This window comes from Haliotis cracherodii, unplaced genomic scaffold, assembly GCF_022045235.1.
Source record: "Haliotis cracherodii isolate W230 unplaced genomic scaffold, xgHalCrac1.p SCAF_8, whole genome shotgun sequence".
NCBI lineage: Eukaryota > Metazoa > Mollusca > Gastropoda > Lepetellida > Haliotidae > Haliotis > Haliotis cracherodii.
The window spans coordinates 23833490-23859119 of record NW_027266341.1 but is presented as its reverse complement, the minus strand read 5'-3'; the positions used below and the strand labels follow the sequence as shown (position 1 = coordinate 23859119).

The window sequence follows — 25630 nt, the reverse complement described above, 5'->3', positions numbered from 1 at the left end:
TTGTGAATATCTAGGTCATATATAGTAGCAACAACAAATCGAACACACCGCCGCTCACGATGTCATACAGATAGCGATTGTCTACCTAACTTCTTGTGCACACTTTTAGCTATAAAGATGGCCTATTAAATATGTCATATGTAGTATATTTTTCACAAACAAGCATGTTTGGTTATGGCATCGCGAAACATTCCTAAACGACTGTCACAAGCCTTACTCGCTAGGTGATCATGTGACTATACACGTGGCCTTACAACGAGAGATATTACCCAGTGTTCTTAGAGGCAACACATTTTTATTTGGCAATATGGCGGAATATTGTAAGTTAACCTTTTGGGAACACATTTTCTAGCTTACATAGAATTATATACCATCAGATTTCACTGATATATCGTAGAATGTGTCTACTCGCCATATGCGAGGTATCTGAAATAGTCGTGGTGTTGTTTATAAGGACAGGCGTTGATAGCGGGTCGAGTGTTACTCGGGCTTCAGAAATGCATGTTCGTGTGATACTCACAGCGCGTTTGGTATAGCTGTAATGCGCATATCTTGAATGAGATGAACTCGTGTTTCGTAACATGTCGCACAAACTTTTATGAACACCTATGGCATCATCTCAGATAGACAGATACACTTGTAGGCATCGCATACAGCACTTAACTGCATGTAAACACGTTGCTATCGCCGTGTGTGTTGAATGATGATCCCATTCCCGCGTAAAAGGTGTTATCGGTAAAGTACTTCCTTCTTTGAATACATCCAACTGTTTGGATTGAAGGGATCATTGGATGTACATACATAATCATTTGATATTCGAAATGTATAACAATTCAGTGTATGTAAAAATCTGAAACGCTAGAGAAGGGGGGAGGTCGTTTTATGAGGGCTAAGCCTACATGCCTGACGACACGAGAGGAGGGGTGCGTCCGCATGCTGACGACAAACTTGCATGGCGTCTGAACAAACCTTCGTTATTTAAGTAAATTGGATACTTTGACGAATGTTATTATAAGATTTACCAGTCTAGATTGTATGTTCTAATAATATATTATCATTTGCAAAGAAAAATTTCATGATTAGCGAATCCACAGCAATAATAGAACGACATTGTTGATGCTTATTTCCCTGGATTCCTGGCTTACTGTCACTTGTGTCATGGTCAAGGCTAACAGATTTCTTAACATGATTGCAGTTTTATTATCCTATATATATCCTCCATCAGGCATTGACAGAAATAAATAACTCTAGGTAATGGCATCCAGCATTTTAATCAGGAAGCTTTGCTCTTCACCTAAATCATGACTTATTCATTTTCTTGACAGTATGAACACCGATTCTCTGACTTTCTGCTTTTAGTTCTTATGATGTCAGCGATCATGAATACTTTTACTGTAGATGGGATAAATATTGTTATAAAAGGCATGGTGTGAGAGTGAGTGAGTGAATGTTCTTTTACAGTTTATTCAGCTGTGTTGGATAATGTAATGTACTGTAGTATTCAAGGTTGTGCTTGGTGATTTCATTTGTAGTGTAGTAGGGGGCGGTCAGGTAGTTTAGTGGTTAAAGTGTTTGCTCGTCACGCTGAACACCCGGGTTCGATTCCCGACATGGGTACAATGTGTGAAGCCCTTTTCTGGTGTCCCCCGCCGTGACATTGCTGGAATATTGCTAAAAGCTGCGTAAAATCATACTCACTCACTCACTGTAGTGTAGTGGCAGTGTAATATGAGGTACAAACATAAGGTTAGGGGTAACAGTATGGGGATACAATATTATATTGAGATATTTCAAATTTTTAATCTGCACTTTGTCATAACAGTTTTGGGTCTAAGTATAAGTCAGTCATTCTGTATCATTGTTAATCGTCTATTATATGGTTTTTACAGTCTATGACTTTAGTCACTGGTCCAAAGCCCGAGTCTAGTAAAATTCTCTCTGGTCAAGTGAGCTCGGCTAATAATATTCAGTATGATAACACTAAATTCCATTGAAAATGATGCTTAGAGCCATGTTTAGGCTATCAAACTCAAGTATGTTTGACATTGTTTGTTGTTTAACGCAGCACTCTGCAATATTCCAGCTATATGATGGCAGTCTGTAAATAAATGTGTCTCAACCAGACAAATCCAGTGACTGACATCATGAGCATCGATCCACACAATTGGGATACAATGACATACATCAACCAAGTTAGTGAGCCTGACGACCCGATCCCAATAGTCGCCTCTTGCGACAAGCATAGTCTCCTTTTAACAGCAACCATGGGTTACTGAAGACCTATTTACCCCAGATCTTCACGGGTCATTTGACTGGCATATGATTAAATAATTTTTTTATGAATTACAGTACATCACAAGCATTATGCATGATCCACATTAACTACCTACAAATGTAACATGTTTACCTGTTTGAAATTTTCACACGCACTCAAATATTTGGCATCTGATGAAATTTCTGCAAATGTAGTGAGTGTGAATTTATGTCACTTTGGCAGGGATAGACATGTTCCTTTCATCCACAATTTAGTTATATTACATTAATCACCAGTCAAAAACATACTTCTTCTACCAGGCAACTGGATGGTCTCTTAGCTAAGACAAAGAGCACTGGTGTATATACTCAAGGACAAAAGTAACTGATCATGTTCTTATTTTCCATATTGTTAATTTTTTTGAAAGCACGAAAGGCAATTTTTTTTGAACATTTCAGTGGATAATGATGGAGCCAATAGTTAATTTATTTCCACGCTGTTCTAAATCTTAAGGCGAGCTTATGTTTTGGGATGTGTCTGTCATTTGTCAATCCATCCACCTTAAAGCTTTATAGTAAACATCTCCCCTAAAACCATACCGCCTATTCATTGATTATGCTGAAACTTTTAAAGGTTCTGTCAGTGGTGTTTCTATACATTCTGATTCAGTTTTTAACTTGGTCACTGAGCATGTTGAATGTTATGTTTGTCGATTACGTTTTCACATGTATCATGATTAAAAATAGATTAGTGGTATGTGGAATAAAACATACATTTTGGGGCCTATTTTGAGTTTTGAGTCTACTACTGACATTGACTTATTAAAGTTTATCTACATTCACTGTATTTTAGACAATTTGACAAATATATGGGTTAATGAAGCTGTCAGTTTGTGGGTATGATCCTTACTGCTCAGTGGCATCTCTTGAAACAATTTCACATACTTTCAATCCAGTGTTTAGGGGCGGTCAGGTAGCCTAGTGAAAGCATTCGCTCGTCATGCCAAAGACCTGGGTTCGATTCCCAACATGGGTACAATGTGTGAAGCCCATTTCTGGTGTCCCCCGCTGCGATATTGCTGGAATATTGCTAAAAGCAGCATAAAACCATACTCACTCACTCACTCAGTCAATCCAGTGTTAAACATGGCCGCCATGGCAGCCATATTGAAAACATGTTTACGGATTACACAGTCATTTTGGCTTGTTTCAAGAAATGTGCAGAAAATATGTCAAATGCTGATGACATAATAAATTGTTATAACTTTTAACACTGCAATAACTTGTATTATGAAATATCAATACTGTTTTGGTATATTAACACTTCTTTCAGTTATGGTTTGGTTTTCCCTTTATTACAACTGTAATGATCTAATCTTGCAAATATAAAAAAAATACATCATATGACAATGATAATGAATTCCAAAACAAACCCCCAAACTATAACATCCCAAGCACTAGTTCCAGCAGCAAAATGGGTACCAGGTGGGATGAAATGGCAATACAGGACCTTCCAGCTTTCAAGCAGCATGGCTTGTATATATCACAGGGAGTTGAAAATCTGCTATCTGATGGTACCAAAGATTACAACAACTTCGATTAGAGTTACTTCCCATTGTTTTGAGTAGCGACAGGGAGGAAAATGGCTGACTTTGACATTGGCAGCATTAGAAATTGGCACTCATCCTATAGTCCTTGCCAAACTGCCCAATAGTTAAGGTATCCTGAGGACCAGTAGAAATTTACCTTTTTCAAGGGTTTTGCTATATGTTATCATCGTAAGGACCAGTGGATTAAAACTGTTATTTTTTTTATTGCTGCATTGGCAATACTTTATTCATTTCAATTTCATATTATTACCGTAATTATCAAGTTGGTTTGATACCTTTGCTATAATTTTGCAATAGTTGACAATTATATGGCTGTTGCAATAGTCTGGGGTAATATTGCAATACAATCTCAATAGGGCAAATAGCACCAATAGTTGCCCCTAATTTAAAGAGACAAGTCCAAAACAAGCTGAAAAAGGGATCAGTAAAGGCTACTAGGGCCAGGAAGGGGACGAGGTGAATTTTGATTCAATATTGGCTCTGGGGTCTGTGAAGGAGACTTAAGGATACCGATTGTTCAAGGCTGATTTGATTCAGCCTTGCTAATGGAGGTCACATCTATCATATGTATATATATGCGTGTTATGACTAGAGAGCAGGCTTAGGGTGTGATTAGAATATAGGTATATGTACTTGCAGATCTACACTATAGCAGCTCTATCACTTGGATATATCTATTAAGGGGCGGCAGGGTAGTCTAGTGGTTAAAGCGTTGGCTCGTCACACTGAAGGCCCGGGTTCTATTCTCTCATGGGTACATTGTGTGAAGCCGATTTGCTGGAATATTGCTAAAAGCGGCGTAAAATCCAACTCACTCACTCACTCACTCACTATATCTATTAAACATGTCCACTAGTCTGCGACTACTAAAAGGACCACATTTTGCGGTGGGCTCCCTCTGTAAACATTTAGGTAGAGGTCAGTACAGTGGCATCAGTTCTAATGAAATAGAATATTTCTGCCCATGTTCAAGGTTAAACATAGCATTTTTGAAATGCTATAGTGCTATATGTCATAGCTTGTGAAGAGGAAACAAACAAACAAACAAACAAACTAGTGGTTGATTGCATGAACAACAATCCATGTCATGATTCATTTGTTTTCGATTCTGAGGCTTACAATATCGTGTGACTAAGTTAGAGATGTTAATAATGCCCACCACTGACAAAAATTGTGGTGGCAAGGACTTAAAAAATTCTACTGGTAGTGTTCGAGGTGAGGTGCGCCGAGGTGAAATGGGGTTTCACGTCGCATTTGGTCCTGTTTGACATCTGGTGCTGACAGAATACAGTGATAGAAACTATCTATTAGTACACTAGTCCTGATAACATTGAGCTAAACCCTTATAATAATGGCGAGTTTCTTCTGTTCCTTAAGTTACCTTAACTATTGGGCATTTTGGCAAGGACTATAGGACTAATGCTGGAAGATAGGACTGTTAAGGTTGCTGTTTGTGTTCAATGTTTGTGCAAGATTTTCTTTTCCAATCAGAAAAGATAGGACTCCAAAAGTAACACTTGACCACAAATTGATTAATTCCAACAGTCCCTGAAATAATTTACTTGACTGGAACCGTGAGACCAGTGTTGTCTAAACCTGGTTTATAACACTTATATATACTGAATACAATGTGTCATCAAGGAGCAGCATCAGGGTTGCCTAGCAACATGTGATAAAAGATACTGTGTTGCTGTATTGCCACCAGTTATCATATTGCTGTATTCATCATCAGTGTTTTCTTCACATACGGCTACAGTAAGCTACTCAATGGTCATAGTTGCGCAATCAAAGAAAAGTACTGCTCTGTTTTCTGCATTTACCTTTTGCCGTGAAGTGCTGATTGAAGAATACCTTGGAAATGTTTGCGTTTACAAATTCCAAACATTTACCTTTCAGCACAACCAAAATATTTCTATTAAAAATGTATTTAGTTATTAACCTGATAACACAAACACAAGTTAAAAACAAATCTATTTTTAGAATAAAGCAACCTTTGAATGAAATAGCACTGACACAAGCTGTGTTTGTTATTTATTTCAACATGCTTTAGTTTGTCCTTTGCTTAATCTGTTTTAACCACATTCTGATTTCAGTGTCTCTTTACTGAGTTTCTCAAAGGAAATCCAGTTTAAATATATTAAGAACAAAATAACTTTAGTTTGATAATTAGAACTGCAAACAATTGTTTTTTTCGTGGTGAAGAGAGACCGCCTCCGTGGTCTAATGGTAGAGCGTCCGCCCAGATACCGGAAGGTCCCGGGTTCGATCCCCAGCCACGTCATACTTAAAGACGTTAAAAGATGGTACTTGTTGTCACCCTGTCTGGCGCTCGTCATTAAGGGGCTAAAACAAGGACTGGTCGGCTCGGAGTCAGTATACTGTGTCTGAGTGGGGTATTCATGTTAAACTGCGGCATGGTATCCCAGTGAGCTAGCAGTATAAATCGGCATCAGTCCGGACTAGTACAAGCAGCCACACACATACACGTACATGCACGTCGCTATATAAGTGCAATAATCTTGGACGCGACGTTAAACCCCATTTCACCTCACCTCACCTCATGGTGAAGAGGAAATAACTATGATGATAGCACATTTGTCGTGTCTGTTTTATGTGAATTAAATCTATGCTGTAACTTTGCTGTTGTGATACATGAAAACAAGGAAATAAGTAAAACTTTGTGTGTACTAGTTATGGTATTGTGCCTCTTCCTGGATTGACATCCTGGTTGAAAACTCTCACTCACTCACTCACATCAGGGGACACAAGTGGCCCAGTCATGTAAGGCACCGCAATTCCCTGTGCAGAGTTGCTTACCCTGGCATGATAGTGGGTTTGAATCTCGAATTGCCCCGATTATATTTCAAGGTTTCTCCGCACCATACCCTTGCTCATGGGTTTTGCCAGAGTGGTAAACGTCTCCCACATTAACCTTATACACCGTGATATGACTGGAATACTATTGAAAGCAGTGTTAAACCCGACTCACTCACACACTCGTAGCATAGAGGTGAAAGTGTTTAGGGTTTCTTGGATGAGTGTGAGTCATCGCACCCTGGACTTGTGAAGATCCGGGTTAGAAAAGGTCGTCAGCAAACCATGCTTGCCGTAAAAGGCGACTATGCTTGTTGTAAGAGGTGATTAACGGGATCGGGGGTCAGGCTCACTGACTTGGCTGATGCATGTCATTGTATCCAAATTGTGTAGATCAATGCTCATGATGAGAGTCACTGGATTGCCTGGTCCAGACTCAATTATTTACAGACTGCTGTCATATAGCTGGCAAATTGCCAAGTGCGGCGCTAATCAACAGATAGACAAACAAACAAACATTGTACCCTGATGGAACCCGGGTTGAAACAACTGATTGTTATGGCCCAGGTTTGATCATTGGCAGTACGCATTCATATAGCTGGATTTTGCTGACTGGCCTAAAGAAAAACACAGTAGTGTTTAAAGCACATCTATCGATATTTGATGGTGACACACTCATAGGCTGGATATGTTTCTGCATCTCTTTTGGACTTTGGTCTACAGCGTTAGAAATTGGCACTAGTCCTGTAGTCCTTACCAAACTGCCCAATAGTATCCTAAGGACTAGTAGAAATTGGCCCATTTTCAGGGGTAGAAACTAACATATTTAGTCAACTAGTCCTTATAATGACAACATATAGTAAAACTATTAAAAATGGCAAATTTCTACTTGTCCTTATGATACCTTAACTATTGGGCAGTTTGGCAAGGACTACAGGACTAGTGCCAATTTCTAACGCTGATTTTAAGGGTTTTGCTATATGTTTTGATTATTAGGACTCGTGGACAAAAACTGTTAGTTTCTTTCTGTATTTAGGTATTATTTCCTGAACCTCATCCATAATCTTCAATAATAACATCACTTATTCTAATTTTCATTTTCCAAATTTGGATACGAATTCTGGTTTGTTTCATTAGTCCTATTTTATTTTCAGGTTCCAAATGCAAGATGTGTCTCCTTGTAACATGATCTGTACGACAAAGCAAAACAGTCCTTGAAAAGTGATGTAAGTATGTTGCGTTGTCGCAGTAATGTGTTAGTCCTGGTTTGTCCCAAGTATAAGACATTTCATAGATACCTGTCCCCCGCCGTGATATTGCTGGAATGTTGCTAAAAGCGGCGTAAAACCATACTCACTCACTCACTCATAGATACCTGGCCTGTACATAATTCATGTAGTAGTGTAATGATATGGCGATACAGTATTGTATCCCGATATGAGACCCACGATACAATACATTGATTTACACCCCTGCATCGCGATACGTATGACACATTACATTGGAAGTTATATTGGTAAAACATTTTTTGAATAAAAACAGATTTAAATGTTAAACAAAACTGTTCAACAACTTTATGGATTTATCTTGACATACGACTCACTCACTCACTCACTCACTCACTCACTCGGTAAACCCTCATGGTAGAATCATGTGAAGTCACCATCAGACAATGACCAATGGGTGTAAATGTGTCGGGGTTAGAACTGGTCTTCATCAAGCATCAGTTAAAGTTATGTCAAAGGTCAAGGTCACCTTTGAGGACACTTTCAACAGGATAGTATCATATCTTCTCGTGAATATAGCACAAATATTATTGACATTTGAGTCTTTCCTACAATAGTTTTACTCAAGATGGACCTGCGGAATTCTTTCAGCACATGCAGTCAGGTCAGAGGTCAAGGTCATGAAATAGAAAGCACTCCCTCAAAGATTATGGTTACACCTTCTCACAAAATATTACGGTAATGTGTGTTTCCTTCAACATGGTATATACCCTGCTTAGATAGGTTTAGGTCAAAAGGCCAAGGGCAAGGTCAAAATTAAGTCAAAGGTTAGTATTTTGTAAAACGGTTATATGATTGTCAGTTACTGGAATCCGGGGTAGAATAGGTCTTCAGCAACCCATGCTTGCCGTAAAAGGTGACTATGCTTGTCGTAAGAGGTGACTATGCTTGTCGTAAGAGGCGACTAAAGGGATCAGGTGGTTGGGCTCGTTGGCTTGGTGTATGCATGTCATTGTATCCCAATTGAGTGGATCGATGCTCATGATATCAATCACTGGATTGTCTTGAAAAGATTCTATTATTTACAGACCACTGTCCATATAGCTGGAATATTGCTGAGTGCGGCGTTAAACAACAAACAAACAAAACCTTCTCAGAAAGTAGTCTTAGTCATAACTGATGAAAAATGGTTTATTGATTATTATCGTGAATAAGTAAAAAACATAGTGACCTTTTAAATGGAAATACAGAATATGTTTAGATGTTGAACTATATGCTGCAACACATCTTGAATCATTCATTGCTAATGCTTTTCTATTCTTACCATTATTATTCTCAACAATTTCAGGGGCACAGGTGGCCCAGTCGTCTAAGGCGCCGCGATTCGCCCTGCAGAGTTGCGTCCCTTGGGCACGCCAGAAACCTATGATTGTGGGTTCGAATCCTGGTTCGCCCCGATTATGTTTCTAGGTTTGTCAGCACCATACCCGTGCTTGTGGGTTTGACCAAAGTGGTAAACGTCTAAGACCTGCATCACTTCGGGCTTTCCTCCCACATTAAGCTGACACGCCGTTATATAACTGGAATAATGTTAAAAGCGGCGTTAAACCCAACTCACTCACTCACTCACTCAACAATTTCATGTGTATGAACTTAAATGAAATTAATCAACCTTTTTCCAAACAAAGTAATCATTGATGAGCATGATTAACCAGATCAGTCCATACTATGTTATAACATGATCATTGATGAATATAGCAGCCTCTGGAATGAGGATCGCTTAACGATATTGCGCAAATTTGAAATCCATTTATGTTTTTCTCTTGGAGCTGACTGGTTATATGTAGCTATGGTATCTTATAGAGAAGTCCAGGAGCATCCTTTTGTCACATAAGAAAGTGAAAGTTCAGGATCACTTAAACTTTATTGTTACAATGGGATTATTTCTATTGAAAAGAAAAATTTATATATTTATTCTCTAAACCTGCTTTTGATACGTTCTGGTCAAGGTGAGTCAAGGTCACCATTGAGGTTATTTCAAAACAGAGACATTGTCAGATTTAAGGACAAGTATTGCAATCATAGGCTTCATTCTACAATTGACATAAATTCTATATTAAGACAGCCATGCTTCAATGCACACATATGACAATCAAAGTGCTATGATTGCTCTGGTGCGGGTGCATCACACACAGGTTCCTCTGAAGAAGTTCTACCTACCCACAGGTCAAGGTCACACACCTTACAAAGCGTTGTCAGTGCATAAAACATGTAAAGGCATTCGTAACATTGTGTCACTGTACCAAGATGTTTTATGGATAATCTGATTTATGGAAGAAGAATATTTTGGGGATATTTATAGTTAATTGTGTTCTCAATTTTCACCGCAGTAGAATATCCACCGACATAATAATCATCCCTTACCTTTTTATTCAGCATAATTTGAATCGCGTTAGAAATTGGCACTAGTCCTATAGTCCTTGCCAATCTGACTAATAGTTAAGGTAGCATAAGGACCAGTAGAAATTTGCCATTTTTAAGGGTTTTGCTATATGTTATCATTATAAGGACAAGTGGACTACAACGGTTAGTTTCTAACACTGTAATGAAATCTCTTGCATTCAACATGATCTGATTAGCTGGCTGTGTTTACTGACTGATTGGTAATCACTAAATTCCCAGGCCTGTTTCCTTCAATGTCATAGTGACATATATTACACACAATTTGTACAGGTATATGTTTTATTATTTTTTTATTCATCCAACTTATTATGTCATTACTCATAATATGTTTTTGTTAGTTTTGTTTATTGTTGTGTAATGCTGCAGTCAGCAATATTCCAGTTTTATGACAACAGTCTGTAAATAATCCAGTCTGGACCGGACAATCCAGTGATTGACCTCATGAGCGTCAATCTACTCAATTGGGATACAATGACATGCATCAACCTAGTCAGCGAGTACGACTACCCATCCCTTTGGTCGCCTCTTACAACAAGCATAGTCGCCTCTTACAACAAGCATAGTCGCCTCTTACAACAAGCATAGTTGCCTCTTACAACAAACATAGTCGCCTCTTACAACAAGCATAGTCACCTCTTTCAACAAGCATAGTCGCCTCTTTCAACAAGCGGGGCGGTCGGGTAGCCTAGTGGTTAAAACGTTCGCTCGTCACACCAAAGACCTGGGTTCGATTCCCGACATGGGTACAAATTGTGAAGCCCATTTCTAGTGTCCCCCGCCGTGAAATTGCTGGAATATTGCTAAAAGCGGCGTAAAACCATACTCACTCACTCTTTCAACAAGCATAGTTGCCTCTTACAACAAGCATAGTCGCCTCTTTCAACAAGCATAGTTGCCTCTCTCAGCATTCATGGGTTGCTGAAGACCAAATCTAACCCAGATTTTCCTAGGTTTCATGACATGAGTGTAGAGATGTAGTAGTAGTAGTAGTAGTAGTAGTAGTAGTATGAAGTATCTCCGTATCCCTTATCAGAAGTTGAGTACTTTGTTTGTGACTGAATACCAGGGACTAGTGGAAACTTTATTGTTTACTAGTCCTCCCTAGTTTTTGGCTAGTCATGCTTCAATGAAACAACAATATTTACTAAGGGTGCGCAGTATTACGGTACGTCAGTATATGAAGTTCATTCTTTCTACAGTACATGTCACAATGTTACTTCCCTTATGTGTACAATATGGTTGTCTTTGGCTAGCGGACTAAAATGAATTTCAGAGGCTGAAATCTATCTAGGGTTGTCATAGATGGATTTACTTGTAAAGATTTAGATCCATTTTTGAGTTTGTACATATTGCTGAGTGTGGTGTTAAACAACAAACAAAACATGTCTCAGTCAGTAGTGTTAGTCCTAACTGATCATATCTTCTCTCTTTTAAAAAAATCATATGACCCATTATTAACATCCTGAGGCAAGGGAGTTAAATGACTATTAAAGTCCAGTTTCCACCCATGCTGAACTAGGCTGGAATTATTTAGTTATATTTTGGCTCGACTTACAAGACTTTGCATAGTCCAATCAAAATCATGTAATGAAATCGACACCCGGTTTGTAAACTGCCATGCAGATTTCAGTCGATTGCAGGATTTAACATCGACAGATATTTTCCAAATCTTTTCATGTTTTTAATCTTTTTAAGTGCACACATGATTTGATACACTTCTCAAAGTAAGAGCCATTTTATTACAATATATATTTTGATTATCAATCATTTCGTCTTGACTGGGTGCCGCCGTTTTATTGAAGCAAATGAAAGTGATAGAGTTGGAATCTGATTGGTCAGTAGGAGGGAGATGGAAGGATATAACTTGTAATAGCCACTGGTGGCACTATGATTGTCCCCTAAAATTCCAGCCAAGATCGGCAAATGTGGAAACTGGACTTTTGTAGTCAGTTATCTCCCTTGCCTCAGGAAGATGTCAAGGTCATAACAGCATCTCTATTTAATAATTCAATTGATTAGGTTGACAACTGAAATTGTTTATGTCTTCCTTAGGTTGGTGCTGGACATTGTGTTGTCAAGGTTACAGTGAAGGCCTGAGCACTTTTCAATATTTATGCAGGACTCCTTTTAAGGAACTTAATCAATGTTGAAACATAGGCCAGTCTGCTGCCAGTGTCACATAAACTGATGACGCATTGCTGCAAAGCATAATAGGAACATGTGCACATAATCTTGAAGTCCCGACAGTTTGATAAGTGAAATAAAAAAGGAAATATTTTGACATTCACATGGAGCATGTTGACATAAATATTAGGTTGCATGTTTCAAGAATAGGTTGCGCATGTGCATGTCTTATATAGATAAATTGAGTTCTAGTATGCAATAACTTTTATCTATGTCTGACATTAAATAACATCTGAACATACTGACTAGTAAGCAAAGACATCTTTAGTGTGAATGCCTGTGCACAATGTCATTCAAGATAATTTTCCATATGACTTATTCAACTACTTTCTGTGATGTATTGGGGCCACGGTTGGCCCAGTCGTCTAAGGAGCCGCAATTCGCTTTGCAGAGTTGTGTCCCTCTGGCACGCCAGAAACCTATTATTGTGGGTTCAAATCCTGGTTCGCCCGGATTATGTTTCTTGATTTGTCAGCACCATACCCGTGCTTGTGGGTTTCACCGAAGTGGTAAACGTCTGAGAGCTGCATCACTTCGGGCTTTCCTCCCACATTAAGCTGGCACGCCGCGATATAACTGGAATACTGTTAAAAGCGGTGTTGAACCAAACTCACTCTGTGACGTTCAACATATATTAAACAAACATACTGTGAATATAAAATGTTAACCACCCACTGGCTCTGAGTAGTTACCAACATTAAATTAGAACAAGACAAGCGTAGAGGAGCTGATCTCACTATTTTTGTTACAGATTAGTGACAATGGCAGTGTGTGAATGTGTACAGGGAGCAGCAACAAAGCTACTGCTTTTCCTACCAAGTTAAATCATTGCTACTGATGTAAGTATAACATGTATCTCAGACACAATGTCAGATTCATTTGGACTCTTGAAGATCCGGGGTCTTCAGCAACCCATACCTGTCCTAAAAGGTGACTATGCTTGTCGTAAAAGGCGACTAACGGGATCGGGTGATAGGCTCGCGGACTTGGTTGAAGAATGTCATCGATCCCAATTTTGTGGTTCGATTCTCATGATGTCGATCACTGGATTGTCTGGCCCAGACTCCATTATTTACAGACCGCTGTCATATAGCTGGAATTTTGCTGAGTGCGGCGTAAAACAACAAACCAATCAGTCAATAAATCAAAATCATTTTCAGTATTTGTAATAAAATATATTGCCTGGCTGCCATCAGGACCCACTGGCTTAAGAAGCCGCAGGCCCGGACTAAACTCTTCAGGTCCTTATTCAAAAAACTGCTGCTTATTGTGACAAATAATGTGACGTGTGACTGCAGGCCTGCAGGAGTTAAGGCCCTATACATTTCTTAACTATGGGCACAACACGAGATCTACCTGCTACACGGGCCTACGGACAGTTGCTCATTTCGAACACCGATTCATTCAGTATCAAATAAACTATTCCACCAATTCCTATGATGTCGACATATTCTAAGGGCTTGGTTGAATTGTAGTATGTCCTGTGTTTCATATCTTTTACATGGAAGTATATTGATTCTCATCCCTGTTAGTGTGATTAGAAAAAAATGTCATTCATTTGGAACCTTCTGCTCAGTGATATCATTTTGCAGAACATCAAGAACAGCTTTCTGTTATGTACTTGATGGTATTTGTTGAAAGGATTAAATTGGTGAATAATGTTTAATTTGGATTCTGCTTTGATGAAACCTCCAGCTTATACTGTCAGGATGGTTTCATAGCCGTGTAATTTGTCAGTATGAGGATACAGATCAATATGTTGTGCTCAGAAAAGTTTATGACCAACTTGTGACACGTAAGCCTTTCACATAACATAGATGTTTAAAAATGATTGAGGCACACATTGCAGTACATACTGAGACACCTGTGAAGATCGTGGGTAGAAAAGGTCTTCAGCAACCCATGCTTGCCATAAAATGCAACCACGCTTGTCGTAAGAGTCGACTAACAGGAAAGGGTGGTCAGACCTCCTGCCTTGTCAGATGCATGTCATTTTATCCCAATTTAGTAGATCGATTGTTCATGATATCAATCACTGGATTGTCAGGTCCAGACTTGATTATTCACAGACTGCCATCATATAGTTGGAATATTGCTGAGTGTGGCGTTAAACAACAAAACAAACAAACAAAGTGGTTAGAGTGTTTGCTCATCACACCATGTTTGATTCCCAAAATGGGAGAATTTCTGAAGCCCATTTCAGGTCTCCCCAATCCTGATATTGCTGGAATATTGCTTAAAGGTGCATAAAATCAGATACACTCACTCACATATAAGGGGCGGTCGGGTAGCCTAGTGGTTTAAGCGTTCGCTCGCCACACCGAAGACCCGAGTTCGATTCCCGACATGGGTACAATGTGTCAGGCCCATTTCTGTTGTCCCCCGTCATGCTGGAATATTGCTTAAAGGGGCATAAAATCAGATTCACTCACTCACTTATAGAAAGCTGTTGATTGGTGACTTAATTACGAAGATCTTGAGGTCGACCTTAATATGCATCACAGAATTAAAAATCAGATTAGAATCAGCAACTGGTTTGCCTGTTCCAAGATCATTTACACTTACCAGGCTGAGGTTATTTCACAATTACTATCTCAATCTCATTAAAATCAGACCTTAGTTCTCGCTACTGCTAAACAAAGATCTGAAGTCATCCCATTAGGGGTCACGTCAGAAAGACCTTTCATCCGACCATTCAGTGCGTTGCTTACCAGATTATGAAAGTGACAGTCGGAATGTGATTTCTAATCATGCAAACTTTAACATGGAGTATTCCGAACGATAGTTACGGGTTTAACGACTGAATCCTTACAATCTTGACCATCTATTAGCCATTCCAGAATGTTTTTTGGTTCAGGTTTCAAATTTGTAATCAAGAATTTGTCAAAATATGTTTTGAAGCGTAGTCGCCAATTTGACATTTGTGCCGTAAAGCACGAGAAAGCTGTCTTCTCATTGGTCATTCCACTGGTCGGTCAAAGTTCGCACAAGGTTGGTCTGTCATGACCGGAAATGGGATGTCCTCGGATCTTTGTTTAGCGGTAGCGAGAACTAAGATCTGATTTTAATGAGATTGTCACTATCTAGGCCTGTAAGATAGGTTAGTAGTGAAAGCATTGACTCCCCATCTTGAAGACCCACGTTCAATTTGACAACTGGGTAGAATGTAAGAGGTAAAGTCTTGGTATCCGTTGCTGTGTTGTGGCTGGAATAATGCAAAAAGAAGCCCTAAAACAGAAACATACTTACTCCCACAGTCTGTTAAAACATTTGCTCTTGCATCATGTTTAGTTCATTTTAGTCTATTATATTGTCATATGTTGTTTTTTATCTTTATACAGATTTTCCATGATATGGCTAGAACTAAAAAACAAGTTCTACAAGCAACAGCCAGAAAACAGCAGCTTCTTCTGGAGGCCGAGCAGAGAGCAGCAAGACAGGCAGAACAAGCAGGCCAGAACCCTGCCAGGAAAGGAAGGCCTGTGAAACCAGAGACATCAACTGCCTCCTCATCCAGTACAGGAGCAACAAAGCATGTTGATCCTCAGGTTAGGCCTCCTGGGAGGCCAATAAAGACACCCAGTCCAAGAAAACTGAAACCTTTGCTGGAACCGTTGGGTGTCAAGGAAGCTGACGATGGGAAAGTTAACTCTGATGGAAGCTTGTACAAGAAGATCATTTTGGCACCTCAGAGAAAGAACAAGGTGTCTGAGGATGTTCAGGCGGACAGTGCAAAAGCTGTGGATAAGAAAAATAAGAAAGAAGAGTATCTGGATCAAACTGTGACTGTGAATCTGGATGCTGAAAAGGAGGACAATTACATACCAACACCCGTGTCAGGTCCAGTGAACATGAAGAAGGCCAAGCTCACTGCCAGAAAGTCTACCAATGCTTTGAAGAAAGCAGAGGCACAAGAACTGCTTCAATCACTGACAAGAAAAGAGACAGAAGCACAGCCGAATCCCTCCCTAGACATACCCAATGCTCATCTTGTCCAGATTTCTCCTGAAGATGTCGGAAGGTCTATTCAGTTGAATGCACACCAAGAGGCATTTCCCATCCACAAATTGTATGCAAGGAAATCTGGCCTGTATCCCCCTGTGTATCCTAAACTGAAAGCCAGAAAGAGTATACGATCTCCTTCAAAAGGAAATGCGAAAAAGTCTTTCTTAACTGCAAGAAAATCATTCCCCCCTTGTAAGTATCACCATAATAAGAATGTTTGAACCATAATTTTTACTGATCAGCTTTTAAATTTCTGAAGTTATGATTACAAGTAACATTTAAATTAAGACTAATTTATATATGTGATAGATGTAGGAAAATAATTGTCACATTTGTTAGGAGTTCTTTATCTCTGTTAATCATTACAATTCGAAGTCATATCCTTTATGTCAAATATAACATAGTTACGCGATAAATCGCAGAGAACAATAAAGAACGAAGCGTGATTTATTTCACGATGCAACATTGTTATATCATGACGTCATTTTTGGAGATTTGAACATGCGCTCATAATTTGATGACATAAATGGAACATTATTTTATCCCTAGTAAGATATTCCCCAAAGATGTAGCTGGGTAATGCAGATTAACGCAATGGCCAAATGATCGCATTTAAAAAGTGGGAGAGATATGACAGTTGGTATTGGGAGAAAGGGTACAGATAATCGACGTGAAAATTGTGACAATATCTGGGAGACACCAAAGGTAACCCCTCTGTTCTGAAAATGGACTTGTCTGACATCGCCCAGATCTGATTGTATTCAAGGAGTCATTATTACGTGTACATGTTTTTAAGGCGTATATATTTCATTAACATCCTTGAAGAGGCTGTACAAGATGTTGATATCTCAAATTAGACATTAACGCCGATTGGGGTGCACCCCTCATGGTTTATTCTCCCTGCAGTGTATTATTGTACGGTGAACAACTCCCACTTGGTTATTTCTAAGTAAGGACTTGGGAAGTCACTAGATTAATATGCTATATCCCGAAGGACCACAGGACCCCCTTTTATACCTATTTGATAGTTTTGAAATGTGGATTATTGTCCCTTGCAGGCACTCTAGCCCCGGAAGAGGTTGAGTTGTACCGAGACAACGATCAGCCATCCTCATCATCAACTCCTGATGTGGAATCTGTGACTGTGTTTCCCAGCATTCATGAAGCAGTTATCACCCTTCCAAAGTCAGAGACCCTGCCAGTAGCTCTTGTGTGCATTAAGGATATATACAAAGGTCCTGATCCTGCAGAAGGTAACGAAGGAGAAGCGATAAAAGAAACCCCGCCTCACACCATCAGAAGGTCCAATAGTCATCAGTCACCTAGAAGATCTAATGAGAGGCCAAAAAGTCCAAGGAGGAAAAGTCCAAAAGGTGATCGAAAAACAAAGAACATTTTTGAACAATTTCAGAATGAGATGAAGGAGAAAGGGTCAAGATCAATGAGAATGTCCCCAAACAAGAAAGGTGCTAGTCAAGAGGTTGCAAGCACTGCAATTTCCTCTGCAATGAAAGTGCTAAGGTCTGTTTCTGAAAAGGTCGATGGAAGGAAAAGGAAATCGGAGGCTTCAGGACTATCACCTAGGAAAAAGTCTCCTAGGAGGAACTCTTTAAAAGGCGGTAGTCCTGATAAGCCTGATGCTGTAACAAGAAGGAATTCTAACAGCCCTGCCAGGAGTCCAAGATCTGGTAAGAAGGCTAAGGAAGTTCCTGACAAGAGGAGGAGTGGATCAGCATCACCAAGAGGGGAAAGAAGGATCCGTTCCCCCAGTGTTAAACTTCAGGATGATAATGTTGTGTATATGCCCCTTGTGAAAAAGGGCAAGGTTTCTTCCAAAACTTCACCAAATGAGTTTATGCTGACCCTTAAAGGTCAGCCTTCTGAGCAGACAAACATAGCAAAAGATAGTGAAAGCAAGACTGGGGTGATAAGACAGCTAGACTTTGTAGAACTGTGTAAAGAACAAATAGTAAAAAACATAGCTGAAACCGTATCAGATGATGATAGTCCAATTATTTCAGGGGCCTCTCTGAATGCAATGACTGGTCTTCCCATAAGATCAAGTTCTCCCAAACCCAGTACCAGTACATCAGAGGGGCCAAGTGATAATTCTGTCCCTGAGGATATAGGTGTAAGAAGCAAAGGATTGCTTGATCTCATTTCTAAAGTTGATAATCGAATAAAGACTGCTTTGTTTGCGCCTCTAGAATCCACTCAGTGTATGGAAGAGGAGGAGTGTTCTGATGTGTCTTCTTTGAACACAAGCCACAACTCTGACACACTCTCCCATCTTGTGGATCAGATGGAAGCAGAGACCACCAAGGCTGTAATAAAAGAAGTGGATTCTAAACCACAGTCAGACAGTAAGGGTGATGTAGAAAATGACACTGTTCCTCCAGATGTAAAATGTGGTGAGTTGTATCGCAGACTAACAGGTAAAGTGGCAGATTCTTTATCACCGAGTAAGTCTCAAAGACAGGTGCTGTCCAGTCCTGTCAAACCTCCATCTGACACTGTAAAAGACATGGTTACAGATAATGTCCTGATTTTAGATAAAAGTGAAGGTTGTCTCCTGAAAAAGCATCTTCTGTCACCTGTGAAATCAGTGATAGAGGACGTCTATGTCAAATGTGAACAGAAAGGTGAAGCACACCCTGTGCAATGTGATCCTACTCCTCCAGACACTTCAATCAAAGGTTCAAAACCTGAAGAAACAATTGAAGGTAAAAGGTTTCCTCTGTGGAGAAAGTTGTATAGAACTAAAGAACCTTTGCCACTGGAAATTTTAGCTAAAGCTGAGAAAGACTGCAATGTAAATAAAAAATCTGCATTTGTTAGTGATGAACTAGAAAACTATTTAGAGGATGTTAAGAAATTGAACTTAAAGTCTGAACAATCTCTTGATCGAGAGGAGCATAATGCATCTCCAGAAAGTGTAGATTTTGGTTCCGAGGTTAAGGAGATTGAACCAGATTTTGATGAAGTTGAGGGAGTATTGTTTGTGTCATTTGCATCTAAGGATCTTATGGATGCTCATATTGCTGTGGAGAAGAAGAATCATTGGGACAAGGATGCTAACCATTTACTTGGTGTTTCACGTTTGTTGTCTTTTGAGAAAGAAAAACAGGATGGGGACTCACCAGAGCAAGGTAAAGCTAAGACTCCAAGCTCACTTAACCTTAGAGGACAACACATGAAATGGAAAAAGTATAAGAGAATGTTGAAAGAAGAGTTTGAAAATCTGCAGTTGACGAGAGAAAGAGGAGATCCTTACTCTGTTTTCCGACATCCAGAGAAAACATCTGACATCACAAAGATCAAAGGATGGAGAAACAAATTTGTCGACATGGAAGGTGATGCTGGTAAACTTCACTGGAGAACTGAGGAAAGACTTTTGAGAAATCTGGAGCCAGATGACATCAAGGCATTGGGCATTAAGAAGAAACGGAGGAAGAACATTGTGTTCACCCATAGGAAAGGAACCTCCAAGGACATTGGGTACCCAGCAGGACGAACAAGCATCTATGGACAATCCGGCAGTCCAGAAGAGATTGGTGACAATTGGGACATGATGATGGAAGAGTATGAGGAACCGTTGTATGGAGACTATGGAGAAGATGGTTCTGATCATACCGACGAGGAGATGAGGAGCATCAACTGGAGTTATGGACATAGTGAGGAAGGTGTTAGTCTCCTTGATATGGACTCCAGTGTGAGGGACAGACCTTTTGGGTATGCCAAGAGAGCACAGGTTAGGAATGAGTTTGCAGAATTGTTTTGTTGGGGTGAAGAGGAAATGAAGATAATGAAGAACCTTGGTGGACGGGTTAGAAACAGGAGGAAGAAGAATGACCCTAGGGATATGACCTCTCTCCTGCGAGACTCAGAGTCTCCAGAGATGAAAAAGAAATTCAGATTGAAGATGAAGGTCAAAAGGTCAGATTACATTCCTGTGGCTGTCATCACAGAACAAATGGCCCTCGATGCTACTTGTGCTTTAGACTGTGGAATATACAAACCAACCAAAGCAGGAACAGGATGTACAGATAATATCATGACTAAAACTATGGTGCTAAAGACTGTACAACCAGCTGCCTTTGCTGGGAGGAAGTTGCTTAACAAAGGCAGCACCTTGTTCAGAGCTCAAAGAGACCCAAAACGGACAATGTTGAAGTCAGGAGTGCCTACAGAGTATGTGAAGAGGGTGAATTCTGTTGAAGGAGATGGAACAGCAGATGGTTCTCTGGACAATCATGACAGCCTGGATGAAGATGGTATGGTCATTGATGGAAGCGGAGATTCTAAACGACCCTGTGATAAGCCTGGTTAGTATGCAATAGATTTCAATCAATTTCAAAAGGTTGTAGTGATTTTGGAATCAGAAGCACAAAAACCCGCAGTAGAATTCCATGACTGGAGTATTGGGTGAGTGTCTTTCCTTGCAAATCAGCTTCATGAAAGGTCAAGGTCAAGTCACATTTTTCACTGTAGTTGCATGTTTCTGGTTGGTCATTGCAAGCTAGAAAAGCTCTATCAGTAACAATGTATCTATGCCTGCTCTCATCAGGTTCACAGCATTTCAGTTAATTTCAGGTTGCCCTGAAACATTGTGAGAGTAATGCTTTCAGATTCTGTCTTTTTCTGAAATATTCATGCAATAGATTATACTGATCAATAATATGGTTATCAGTTGACTTTCGGAAGTAATTCTTTTGACATGATTTCAATAAAAGTTGGTCACTGTGACCTCTATGTATGATAATAAGATATGGAAATGGATTAAGCTGGATGTTGTGCTTTGTCTTACAGATGTATTCCTTGGGAATGTTTCTGACTAAATCTCATTGACAAAAGTCATGGTGACAGTCAAGTTCAATATGACTAAGTTAAAACCTTTTTTCAATGCAATCATGCAATAATTGGCTGATGTAGGCAGTGCTTGGAGTCTTATTATTCATTGATATCATTCAAAGGTCGAGGTCATGGTCAAGGTCAGTAGTTTATGTATGTGAACGGGGTTTGTTGAGGACTATGTAACTGTATCTTGTGGTCCAACTGTCTTGTTGTTGTTTGTTATTTATCCCTCAAACCTTTGTAGATTGGCTTTCCTCATTCTACCCAAATATCTTCAAGGAAATGTTAATCATGTCAACATTTTCAACTATTAGAATCTTTCACCATAGGAGGAAAAGACCTAAACTTGTGTGTTCAAGAAACATGAGCAGTTTTAATTTGCATATATGTAAATGACATAAACAAAAGTCACTAGCAATATGAAATGTATAATTCTGGAATATAAAATGCATGTCTTGTATTTCTGCACTCTGCTGTGTCATTAATTAGATCACCAAGAAATCAGATGTAGTTATTCTGAATCTTTTTAACCATGTTTACCAATCCTGCCAAAAAAAGCTAGAGATGGACTGTCTTGACCAATCGTGCATATAAAATAATCTTTGATACTTAACTTCATTATGTCGACATGTTTCAGAATCAGACTTTATGTTCTTGATTCACTTAACCAACTTATGAAGATATCTCCTATTCAGAATTTATCATTTACATGAGCCTAGCGACCCGTGAAGATCCGGGATAGAATAGGTCTTCAGCAACCCATGCTTGCCGTATAAGACGTCTATGCTTGTCGTAAGAGGCAACTAACGAGATCGGGTTGTCAGGTTCGCTGATTTGGTTGATGCATGTCATCATATCTCTATTGTGTAAATCAATGCTCATGATGTCAATCACTGGATTGTCTGGTCCAGACTCGATTATTTACAGACTGCCGTCATATAGCTGGAATATTGCTGAGTGCGGCGTTAAACAAACAACCTTAACCCTTGTAAATTTCCTTGTTCACTGTTAGGTGGATGGCAACACTGTAGATGTTTGTTTTTGTGGACAAGAGGAAATACATATTTTTAACCTCATGTCAGGGTTATTGAAGACTCCGGTACAACATAACCTGAATTCATGTTGTATTTGGCAGGATGCAGGTATGGTTGTATCTGTCACTTGTGCAATGACAATCAGGAGGACCTGGAACCACGGTCCCAGGAATCCCACACCTGTAACAAGGAGTACTGCCGCCTGGGCTGTATCTGTGACAGCCTTGTTTCCAACCAGGACACCGCGATCCCCTTCCACTGTGGCAAGCCAGAATGCATGATTGAATGTGTGTGCTCCAGACCAGAAAGAAGATCATCCGCTGGAGCTACCTCTTCAGGACTTCCTGATGATGGAGCTAACAGCTCGGATGAGATCCCCCCTCTTATCCAAGACTCTGATGTTTCTGCTGAAGGTTCTAAGTTTGAAAACCAGAAAGCCAAGGAGGACAAACCTGCTGTATCCAAGACATGGTCACGGCATCCAAAAGGTGATAAATATTCCAATCTACCCAAGAGGGAATCACGGCATAGGATGTCAAAGAACCTTGATGCTATAACCCGGAAGGCGTTGATGGTGTATGAGACAAGTGAAGTGTATTGTGAACAGAGTGGTAGATCCAGAAAGAAGGTATGTTCAGCTCATACTCGTAGATAGTTCTATGGTGGCTGGATGATGTGTAGTCCCGGCAATCCTCTGAGGCCATAATCGTGGCAGCTGTAGTGGTGGGGACCGTCCAGCTGCATGTGTAGTTGATGGCTGAAGGTGGATGGTGTCATCACTTCCTTGTCGGTCTGAAGTTGCTGCAGGTGAAAGCCGATATTCACATTGCCAATGGTTCTGCAGCTTTTTGAAGAATTGGTAATGCCATAACTACTAAGAATCATTCTACATCGTTATTTAATCTGTAACCATGGTAACACTATCAATTAGCAAGGTTTGTCCAGCCATCATGTAGATGTAGTATTATTTGTGTTGTATTGTGGAGTGGACCGAAATTATTGTTTGAGCAGGACTTGCATGCAGCTGTCCATGAAAATCTGAGTCTCATTATTTCTTGTTTTAAAAAGATTTGTGTTTTGGATGTGACATAAACAATGAAAGTATTATAAGATCCCAACAAGACAGAAGCTCAGTATTTTAACTTCAACTACAAATTCTTTCACTGTGTAGCATTTGGCATGTTCCAAGTTGCAGACTCCATTTACATGTAGTTACCTTTGTATCTGAAGGGGCAGTCAGGTAGCCTAGTGGTTAAAGCGTTCGCTTGTCACGCCGAAGACCCGGGTTCGATTCCCAACATGGGTACAATGTGTGAAGCCCATTTCTGGTGTCCCCTGTCATGATATTGCTGTAATATTGCTAAAAGCAGTGTTAAACCTAACTCACTCACTCACTTGTACCTTGAGCCTAGATAGCTTACAATAGAACTAGAATACATCTATATGCCAAGTGATCAAAGAGGCATAGAGGTAGCACAGTACCTAAAGCAGTCAGTCCTCATCAGAATTTCTGGGTTTGATTCCCAACATTTGGACAGTATGCAGTCTTTGCCAAAACCTTTTGAATCTACTAGCCCAGACATGGCTCTAAGCATCATTGTCAGTAGATTTTAGTTTTATCATATGGAATATCGTAACAGAGCTTACTGCACCAAACAGAATTTTACTAGACTCTGGCTTCGGACTAGTGACTAAAGTTGCAAACTGCAATATGGTTAACTTTATCTCGGTGACTTGGACCATGGCATTGCTGGAAAGTTACTAAAATTAGGTCAAGAGCCTACTCACCTAAGTGATTTAACACTTTAAACCTGCTTTTCTTAACAATTGCTTTTTTTGTACCATTTTGTATTAAGTAATTAATATTAGCTTTTAGTTTTTTTACAAATGAAATTTTTCAGCACACTGAAGAAATTTCTCCTGGATCAAGAGCTGCCGTGTCCAAATTGACCTCTCCTACCAATAAAGCCAAGGGACCAGTACTCCCTAAGGTTATGAAAAGAAAGGTATGCATGGTTGAACACACTATAATATGAAAATATTTGCTTTCAAATATACTCTCTCTTTGTTTAAGTGTCTGTTAATCATGTTAATGATTTGGAAAATGATGTATGATGACATAGATTTCACAGGTGATGCTTTTGATCCCCTGGTTTGGTTGGTTGGTTGGTTGTTTGTTTAATGCCGCACTCAGCAATATTCCAGCTATATGATGGCGGTCTGTAAATAATCAAGTCTGGACCACATAATCCAGTGATTAATATCATGAGCATCGATCCACGCATTTGGGATTGATGACATGCATCAACCCTGTCAGCGAGCCTGACCACCCGATCCCGTTAGTCGCCTCTTACGGTAAATATGGGTTGCTGAAGACCTATTCTACCCCGGAATCTTCACGGGTCCCTGGTTTGGATAAAGGTGGGATATGGTCATCAGCATGCCTGTCCGTCTGTCCTCCATCCGTTTTTCGTTTCTGGAGCAGAAGTTGCTATCCAGATCAATCTAGTGGTGAAATGGTGCCTTTGGATGATTTGGGATTTTTATTTCGTTTTGGACGTTACTGAAATTGAGTGTAGTGCCCTATCCGTTCAACTAACGAATATTTCTTGATGAAATTTGCCCATGATGTCAATCACTGGATTGTCTGGTCCAGAGTCGATTATTTACAGACCACCATCATATAGCTGGAATATTGCTGAGTGCAGCGTTAAACAACAAACAAACAAACAAACAAACCAGTCCCAGAGACCAAGTAACCTGTGACACAAATAGAAGAACTGTAATTTGAAGAACAATGAACTTTTGGTTTTCCAAACACAATAGGCATCAAAATGTTGTGATATACTGCGCCACTATTGATAAGGATGTTCTTATCTTGCCATGATACAATTGTGACAATCTAAATAGAGTGACATATTTGATTATCCCTACCAACAGTTGTGTAGTGTATTTAAACACTTTTCAAAGGCGTGTTAATCCAGCTTACCCACTTACCCACTGTACGCTCTGTTTCAGCCCTCCCTATCTCAGGAGGTTGTCCAGATCAGTGATGATGATGATGATGATAACACTGACGTGACGTCATGTGCCAGATCGGCTGCATTCAGTCCAACAAAAACGTTAGTATTCATGGATTTTAAAAATGTATAAAGTGCTTCAATCCCAAATGTAATCTTTTTAATTT

At 39.7% G+C, this 25630-nt stretch overlaps 1 protein-coding gene across 3 annotated transcripts in view; it reads left to right on the top strand.

Annotated features, from left to right (window-relative positions):
- The first annotated feature begins 288 nt into the window (after positions 1–288).
- Positions 289–25630, top strand: part of LOC139449438 (uncharacterized) — a 38580-nt gene continuing 13238 nt past the window's right edge. For 2 of the 3 annotated variants that reach the window (XM_071230831.1, XM_071230833.1), the window contains exons 1-8: positions 289–320; positions 7832–7903; positions 13302–13389; positions 15892–16747; positions 17614–20880; positions 22545–23071; positions 24345–24449; positions 25462–25565. In XM_071230831.1, the coding sequence (XP_071086932.1) occupies positions 15904–16747; positions 17614–20880; positions 22545–23071; positions 24345–24449; positions 25462–25565 (4847 nt within the window). In that variant the 5' untranslated portion in view covers positions 289–320; positions 7832–7903; positions 13302–13389; positions 15892–15903. The remainder of the gene's footprint in view (positions 321–7831; positions 7904–13301; positions 13390–15891; positions 16748–17613; positions 20881–22544; positions 23072–24344; positions 24450–25461; positions 25566–25630) is intronic. The other variant, XM_071230832.1, reaches the window with a different exon arrangement.